Source organism: Branchiostoma lanceolatum, chromosome 3 (assembly GCF_035083965.1).
Source record: "Branchiostoma lanceolatum isolate klBraLanc5 chromosome 3, klBraLanc5.hap2, whole genome shotgun sequence".
NCBI classification, from domain to species: domain Eukaryota; kingdom Metazoa; phylum Chordata; class Leptocardii; order Amphioxiformes; family Branchiostomatidae; genus Branchiostoma; species Branchiostoma lanceolatum.
In genome coordinates this window covers 20,911,857-20,921,296 of record NC_089724.1, presented here as the reverse complement: position 1 = coordinate 20,921,296, position 9,440 = coordinate 20,911,857, and the positions used below count along the sequence as shown (strand labels likewise).

Below are 9,440 nucleotides of genomic sequence, written 5' to 3'. Positions count from 1 at the left end.
TACTGCAGTAGAAATTCAATTTTTGTATCTTTTGACCTGGACGTGCTGTGGTCTTGATTTTTGGGTGGCAGATAGCTTGTGATGTAATAAAGAAGTGGTGTAGGTTTGGGCCCCCTAGCAGCTTCCTCTGGAACTGCAGGGGCGTTTTTGTAAAAATCTTCTAAGGAGAATAACTGAACAAAGGAACGATGGATTTCCATGATATTTAGTATGCAAGTAGCTTAGACAGAGATGTACACAATGAAGTGCAAATTATGCTAATAGGGACTTAATTTGCATAGCTAATGAGGAAAATCTATATGTGCAGTGTTTTCCATTATAAGACTCAAATACATGTACCTTATGTAGTTTATGGGAAGGGGATCATCAACAGGTACCAATTATGCAAATAAATTCCTAATTTGCATAATTAATGCAAAACACCGTATCTCATCTAAATTGGAAAATTATAGGACTGTCAATATGATACTTAGTATGCAGGTAGCTTAGACAGAGATATACATAATGAAGTGCATATTATGCTTATTGTGACTTAATTTGCATAGCTAATGAGGAAAATCTATATTTGAAGTGTTTTTCATTATCAGACTCAAATTTTATGGAAAGTATGAATTAATTTGCATCAACAGATACCAATTATGCAAATAAATTCCTAATTTGCATAATTAATGCAAAAACACCATAATTCATCTAATTGGAAAATTATACGACTGTCAATATTGCAACATATGTAAGTTAGATAAAGGTGTTTATGACCAAGCATATATTATGCAATTGTGTAAGTCATTTGCATGAATAGAATTGTTCATGGAGATATGAGGTCGTGGAACTCTTGTTTGCCTAGCATCGAGCGATTATTACGTCACATTTTTCAGGCTTAATTGATACCACTGAAAGAGAAATACTATTGCTTCTGATAGACTCTTCAATATATACTTGTAAATAGAAGAAGACATTCAGATATTTGAGCCAAATTTAATTGGTCTTTGCTGTGACAATTTGTTGTTGTTGCTTATACTACCATTAATGGCTATTGTATACATGTAGTATTGGTGATGTCTCAAAGACAAGGAGTGTACCGATGCTTTGTAAGTATATCCAAGATACTTAAAGTCTGCCTTGACATCACCAGTATTGGTAATGGAGAAACAGTACATTCTCCGCGTAGACAAACCATTAATCAAGAAACTACACAGGACCAATCACGGGCGAAAGGTCGTTGAATTGATATTATCATCTGACTGTTGAAGTTTAAATCGCTATATCTAATCCTGCAAGCGCAGTTTGGTTTGTTACTGACTATGACTAACATGTCCCTATCATATTCCTCATAAAATGTAAATCATGACAATTATATACATTGCATTGAGAACAAGAATACTGATTGCTTGATACATGATATTATTTACATTTCTATGAATAGTATGATGGTGGTCAACACCTTTTGCCTTTGGGCTTCTATAACATTAGTGAAATCTATGTGTATGATGCGTTATTTCCCGACACGCTGTCCATGATGAAATAGTACAAGATATAGCTTATGAATAACCAGAAATGGAGATTGCTTATTCTTATCAGATAAATGCATAAATGGCTTGGATTGACCAATGTTCTCTGTGTTGTGTTGAGTTGTGGTTTTACTCTCTGCCGTCTCCACTATCATTTGTCTCCGGTCGCCCAGCGTCCGGCGGTTCGGCGTAGTCGTGTGTGTCGTCACTCCCCGCGTCCTCGTTCTTGTTCAGGTCGTGTTTCTGGTTCACTTGCTTGTCATCGACATCACCGTTGCTTTCCTGGGTACAAAATGACAAGAATAGATACATGTAAATACGTGATAGGAGATGAATCCAAAGTTTCAAAATTAAAAAAAAACAAAAACATGCAAAATGAAACGTCTTCACACTTTATTGAATTGCAGATTCTAACAAATCGTACACAAAGACAAGGAAAAAAAAAATCAAAATTGCAAGCAATACTCACGCTTTTCCTCTGCTTGTTGACCGTGGCGTACTGAACCTCCGGCACGGAGTCGTAGATGTTTTCGCGTTTGGGCGGGTGGAACGTGCTGTGGCCATTTGATGTCGGAGTAGTCTCGGAGCTGGAAGGTGTATAAAAGTGACTAGATGTTGCGTTAACTCGTACATCTGACTCCAGGGTGAATCGTACGTACTCTGCGGATCTTGAAAAGTGATTTCCAAACAGCTATAGTACAATATACTGCTTACTACTGAACTTATGCCAAACCTTCTATAAACTTATACAGTTATAACCTTAATCCCTATAACAAACTATTCACGCACACAACTACAGACCTATTCATGCTATCCATGATGATTTGTAGGTGTTCCAGTTCATTCCTTCTTACCTTTTCGTAGCGGTCATGGGGACCGTCTCGTACACCACAACCTCGCCGTTACGACTCTCGTCCCCACGGTGTCTATCTCGCTCTTTCTTCCTATGGGAAAGATATAACAATATTGGTGAATATACAGGAATATATAATTGTTCCAATAGCGTATAGAAATACAACATGTTGACGTGACCGAAATATCTAATGGGAACACAGAATCAAAGTCATCGGTAATGCGATACAGTAAGAGAAAGATTATGAAAAGAAAACTGGTAACTTCAAGGACGGTTGAAGTCGTTGGACTGAGCAGGACAACTGATAGATAAATCTTACCACTGGTGTACCTGTTACCCCCTCGTTTCCGAACATATATAGGTCTGTCCATGTGACCTGTGACCCCCATTACGTGTGTAAGTCAGCCATACCCCTCCTCTTTTTGTATAATTTCGTACTCTAAATCGTTTAAGCTAGCTTCTGATCTAATATGCACGGATTTTGCACCGTGAACGTTTACTATATTACAACTATCCATAACGTGTAGGCTACTCAGGACATCTTCACGGTGGAAAACGGAAGGTAAGATCTATACAGGGACTCGTGCCTTTTACTGTTTTCTTGACAGATGCTATAGCATTCCACCCACTCTTCTTAAGAAAGAGCAGTTGCTATGTTATTTCTTAAGTCAGGTCAAGCTCTTGAATGTTAGGTTACGTTAACTCTTACTGTTTGCAGAGTATAAGAACCAGGACGAGAAGCACCACAATAAGGAGGACCGCTATGCTGAGGGCCACGATCAGGATGAGAACTGAAACAAAAAGGAGATTATATAAATCTTAAAGTGCTGCCAACCTTTAACAACCAGATACAACTTCATCTCACATGTATAACGGTGAGCCATGATGGGATTTTTTTTCGGCATCTGTAAATAGTTACAACAAGGCATTACTATTGACATCGTAGAGACCTCTGTAATGGCTGTTACCTCACAAACACGTTAACACTGAGACTAATCCACTACTAAAAGCCAATGTGACATGTCCAAAAGAGGAAGTTCAGTCATGACATGATGTCTTTCCGTTGACGATCTTTTAATTTTCTCAATGGCCTATCTTTACCTCTCTTTAATCGCAAGTCTTCTCTTAGATAGAATAATTTGCAATACGAGCGGCGGCTCTGGTAAGAGAGGATGTACTTGAAATGTCTTCCGCTGATCTGAAGGGCCGAAGAGAGCAGACTAATCTACTGTTGCATCACTAGCAGAGACCGTGCATGTAGTACATGTAAAATTCTCTGTACACGTACCATAGCTAAATTCGACATGGGAGGATTGCTTGTCTGCTGTCCCAGGAACGGCCTCGGCGACCGGCGTGGTTAGCCCGTCTGCAGTGTCATGGCTGTCCTTGGTGCTGAATGGCCTTCCGTAACTGTCAGAGGGTCTCGCTACAAGAAATCCACAGGACGGGACTCGTCAATACATCGTTACTATATTCTGCTGCCATATTTGTAGACTGTTAGCTGTCCGTTTCGTCTAGCAAAGTATCTACGAATACTCAAGACATTAATCGCTGCATCTGTATCTGTATAGCCATTCGACGTACCAGCATCGCAGCGCAGCAGTAGCTGGTTACATTACACGGAACGACCTGTCACACATAACTTTTGCACATCTAGCTGCAAGCGTTCTTCAAAGCTTTTTGGTGAAGATGGCCTTGCTTTACTTGGTGGTAATGAATTCCACTCTACGATAGTTCTAGGAAAATGCAAATTTTTGAACACATCAATCCTAGGTTGGTAACTCTAATACTTGAAGGCATGACTATTTCTTGTTCTCTGTTGAGCCAGTTTCTGTATCCCGTATGGGTCTCTGCCAGTCAGTCTGTCCTCCCGCTCATCAATATTGTGCAACAGTCTATAAAGTACTTTTCTACCCATACCTGGAGGGTCTGTTGTTTTGGTTCTCCAGTTGGTTCGGCCTGCTTCAGTCGCTGCATCTGTTCTCTTTGGCCCTTCAGATTCGGGAACAGACAACATGATACGGGCATTTTCGTTTGGTTTGTAGGTAGTTACTAAAGGAAGCTATGCTGATCAAACGTTGATAATTTGGCGTCACGTGGTGTAATGTTAGCACTTTTACACTTGTTACAAACACAAATGGATATCTTTAGTCTTACAAAGTTGGACTAATCTACAGCTTTATTAAGTGGTGTTTACCTTTGGTAGTGACCACAGTGCCTTTGTTGGGCACGCACTTCGGGAGTTGGTCGAACTCTCCGTTATCCTGGCAAGTGGCGGTCCTGGGCCCGACCCGGGTGAAGCCTGGCCGGCAGCGGAAGGACGCCTTGTGGCCCGGCAGGAAGAAACTTGCGCTCGTCATACCGTGGGGTATGCTCGGTTCAGGACACTGTTTTATCGCTGTGTGAATGACAGTCATCATCAGATGCTTGAATCGTGGGACTTATTCCAGACGACGTCTCTTATGTATCTACATTCTATTGAAATAAATATGCATATACATATGTCTGTTTGTTTGTTTGTTTGTTTCATATTGATGTTAGATAAAAGTGCGCCTTAAGTCTTATAAGATGAGTGAAAAAGTTACATGCTTCAACAGCTTTATGCGTCAGCGAGTTATGTTGAAACAATAATTGTATGATAGTTTTCATCATTCTATGAGGCAGCTCGACTTCTATGTGACGCCTTGATTAAGTTTTGTGAGAAGTACATGTAACGTTTCATCCAGACACGTCTTAAGTATGTCCCTCAGGTTCCCTCATGTTTGTTTACCTTCATACAGCAGAGAGAATCCACCCCCGCTGCCGTGTGGGTCGGACGAGAAGTAGAGATTCACGGCGTTCGTCTCCACGACGTGCCCGTCCTTCATGTCCTGTGGTTTCAGAACCTCCCCGGAGTCGGTCTGGTTGTTCCAGACCGAGACGTAGTCGTTTTTGTCCGGAATGTCGTAGTACTTGAAGCGGAGTCGGACGAATCTGTCCTGCAGAGGGAAGGGAGGGAAAAACACCAGGGTAGGTGATTGATGTGGTTTCAAATTTAGCTTATTGGTAACAATATCATATGTCCGATGATTTAGAACAAGCGAAAAAAGACATTATTAGATATATGATACTGTATATATAAACTATGACAGCTAGTCAAAGTACGACCTTTTAACCCATTAAAATGTATGCAATTGTTAGGAACAAAAATACCTCCATTCAATTCATTTGCTCTTGATCGTGAGCTCATATCTGGGGAACTTACAAACAACAAGCAACAATACCACCCAAATAAAGTTAAGTGTTTTCCTCCTCACCTCTGGAACAGTGATGGTCCAAGAGCAGATCTTTGATGTGGGGAACGGGTCGGGCCAGTTGGGCGAGTAGACGGTACCCCGCGTGCTGTACAGGTACCCGCCACACCGGCCCATCTTCACTGGAGAACACACACATACAGACACAAACACACATAATCTTTCGTCTATTCAGAATTTCTGTACAGTAGAGCTCGATTTTAGCATGAGCAAATATATATAAATCTGCGACATGATATCGTTGTGAAGTTGGAAAAGCGCGCGTTTTTAAACTGCAGGTGTCCAATGTACTTTTATGTACGCGCCCCACAAATTTCTACACCATAGGGAACTCAGAATTACCATCGAACAGCGCCATGCTGTTTTGTCCTCCACAGAACTGCCGGTTGTCCCCGCTACAGGGCGTTCCGCAGTCGTGCACTTCCCGCAGGGCCCGCTGGGCGTTCTTCGGTCCCACGATGCAGTAGCATTGGGTCCCCTGACTGACCCCGCCGTACTGCGCCCCCTGGCGGCGACAGAAGTCCAAGCAGGAAGGGATGGTGAGGGAGCCGAAGGGCTGGTGACGCGTGATTGTCCACATGTTGTACCGTAAGTTGTAGCATCCCAGATATCCCGGTGCTGTGGAACAGATAAAAATACATATACATGGAGGATGTTCTAGGAATTTCTTGCGTATAGTTGAATGCATTTTGCTACTGATCAGTCTTTTCCCTTTTTTTCGGAAGTTTCGGAACTTTGCATTGATGTACCTCAATCCTACCTTTACAGTGATGTACCTCAAACTCAATCCTACCTTTACAGTTCTGTATGTGACATCCTAGCGCATTTCCAGCGAATTGTCCTGTGTAACACCAAGGAGTGGACCGGCCATCAGGGTTCCTAGGTTTACACCGGGAAAGGAAGAAAAATGCATCTCAACGCCTGCAAGCATCAGAAATAAAAGTGATCATCGTTGCTAGTGCGCTGAGGTGGAAACATTTGTAGACTTAAAATTTATTTATATTTGAGGGGAATGGGGTGCAACTAGCAACAATTGTGATTTTAGCTTTTTCCTTTCGTTTTTACGCCCAGATGAAGAGAGAGCTTGCCTGCAGTAGTTGTGTTCTCCGATGCCCTGCGATCCTCCAGGATATCTGGCAGTGGACACCTGTTTCCCCCCGCCGGTATCAGCCCAGGACATGCACGCTGTTCTCACGCCCGAGTACGGCTCCGACTGGTTTCCTCTGTAGTCACTTCCCGTCAGAGTGTAGCATTCTATAAAGCAGTAAATCCACCAGGACATGAGGATTACTGCACTGGTTCTGCGTATATTTGATCAACCGTTTCGCTTAGGCCCCCATTCCAGTAGACGGCGATCGCGCTGCGACCTCGCTGCGACCTAAATTTGATTTGTGTATCCCTTTACTTCATAATTGGAATATCACGCAAAATTCAAAAGTATGGCTGAAAAGATACACTGAAACACACGAAATTCGTTGAGCGCTCTTAAAATCGCTCGGTCACAGCGTGGTCGCCGCCCAAGTGGAATGGAGGTGTTACGGAGGTCGAATGGAAGACAAAAGGGTCGTCTACAGACAACATCCTCGTACTCAGTACCCAACAAAAACAAGAAGAAGCCTAATAATACCTGTGCAATGTTGGATGTCACATTGTGCCTCCACTAGTGATTTCCCCCCGACCAGGACGTAGCACCAGGGTTTGAGGTCCCCTACCCGCGGGGCCCGGCAGTAGTTGTGCAGTTGCTGTCCGCCAGTAGCGGTCCAATGTAGACACGGGTCCCCGAACTCAGACACGTTCACCTTTCCCTCATACACCACACGGTCATCTCTTCTGGTGTAGCATTCTGAAAGGAATCAGAGACAAACCTGTTAGAGACTTACTTTTTTACCGTTTTATGCTACGATCCCGATTTCCAATTCGGGGCCCGACCGGGATTCGCGAAACGGAAAATAAAGAATGCATATCAAGAAAATACACTATATATGGCTAGGAGTCATTTTCTTGCGTTTTGTGTCTTTTGTTGTCTTTTATATCATATTTGTCGTTCCCACCAGCTGCCCGACCGGGCCCCGCTTTGGAACTGGGACAGTCGCATAACTCGTGTATCAAAGTATATATTCTTTATAAATTTAGTTTTGCTATTATTGTGTTAATGACCAACAAATACCATACCAATATATTCCCACCTGACAGAACCACTATATTACTTTGAAAGACAGTAAACTGTATACTTTTATCATGCCGATTGATGCCGATCTTATGTTATGTATCGCCTACCTAGGCTTGTCTTTTGCTTTACTGTGAAATTGTGCAGTTTTGCGCAAAAGGCTAGCTACATTCACACTGGTATACAGAAAGTCAACGTACTGAATACATTTGAATGCTGTGTTCTATACGCCCAGTGACTGGGGGGCATCGTTTTAAATTGCCCAAGATTACAGAGGCTTTCGGCTGTGAATAGAGAGACGCAGCCAAGCCGATCTCCTGACCAGAGGTGTAGCCTCTACATCAAATGTAGGTCATTTGTCTGTGACAAACTATAGATGGTTATCTCTGACATCAGCGACTACAGTGACCATCCAAGGACAACTTAGAGGTCAAAGTTTGCCCTTCATCACATCAGACGAGATTTCAAACGACTTACCTATTCCTAAAGGCCAGATACTAGTTTTTTCTTGTTCCCAAATAAAATGCTTGTAGTTCTTATATTTCCTTTGACACTTAGATCTTCTGCAGTATGTTCCAATATGCCATGAACAGTATCAATTTTCACCTTACACTTTCAACGTAACTAACTTGTTATTTATTGAGAAGTACGTGCCATTTCCCCAGCTAAGTCTGATGGGAGCTTTCCCCAAAGGTACCGATCTGGAGATTTGCGATTTGAAAAGTTCCGCATTGTACAAGTTATCAGCTACTCTTCTCATCATTTTTGAGAAGAAGCTAAATAGGATACTGTAATATATAGCTATCAGAATAAGACGTTCCGGATGTTCGTGACTTGTAAGCAACTGTTTTCACATACTAGTAGTTGTTTATCTGATGAAACAATTATCTTCGCTAACCAAAATTCAAGTAATTGTGGTCTTCCTGAAGGCGAGGTTTTGCTCTAAACAGAATTCTAAACCGAGTTATCAGCTTTGCGTCAAGCTTTCTTTAATCAAGAAATCACACTTAAGGTGATATTGATAAGTGGTATAGACGAGAGTTCACAAGAGTTCTTAATCTTACCTTCGATTTGGGCGCGGACTCGGGCACAGACTAGGGCCACTAAGCCGAGGATGAAAGCTTTCTCCTTCATGGTGCCTGAAGCTCGACTGAACAACAAACCTGGTCCCATCTCGTGTTTTTGCTCTATTCCGGAGCAGGATTGATTGTTGATACCCCTTCCTGACGATGAGATCAACACGGGAAGTCAGACGTCCTTGCTGCACTGTCAGGTTACAGGAGGGGAGCTGAGGGGAGGCTCGTTTCTTTCGACAAGGTAGAATGTTGTAGCTTGTATTTAATTTCAATTCTTTATTGAATATCATCGTTACAGACACGCACAAAACACACTCACACACGAAACAACCATAGCCTGAATTACGTTCCTGTTCGAAAGTTGTTTTTTTAAGTCCAGGAGAGAAAATTGACTGTTCTTGTGGACTTTGTCTGACTATTCCTGTCAATGTTTCTTGCCAAAAGTGCGTTTAACCCCTCGCGTTTCTTAACTACTCAACTGAACTACATGACCATTGCCCGTTCTATCCTCAACAATTATTCAGTATACGTAACGAAATTGAC

General features: G+C 42.3%; 1 protein-coding gene across 1 annotated transcript; it reads right to left on the bottom strand.

Annotated features, from left to right (window-relative positions):
• Positions 1-959: 959 nt before the first annotated feature.
• LOC136430975 (uncharacterized) lies at positions 960-9,066 on the bottom strand. The gene is made up of 14 exons (XM_066422118.1): positions 8,886-9,066; positions 7,282-7,497; positions 6,743-6,908; positions 6,448-6,533; positions 5,997-6,272; positions 5,658-5,776; positions 5,132-5,339; positions 4,559-4,759; positions 4,282-4,353; positions 3,650-3,787; positions 3,071-3,152; positions 2,363-2,452; positions 1,978-2,095; positions 960-1,790 (listed from the first exon to the last, which is right to left on the bottom strand). The coding sequence occupies exons 1-14, from the start codon at positions 8,992-8,994 to the stop codon at positions 1,638-1,640; spliced, it is 2,034 nt and encodes a 677-aa protein (XP_066278215.1). The 5' UTR covers positions 8,995-9,066; the 3' UTR covers positions 960-1,637.
• Positions 9,067-9,440: the final 374 nt, after the last annotated feature.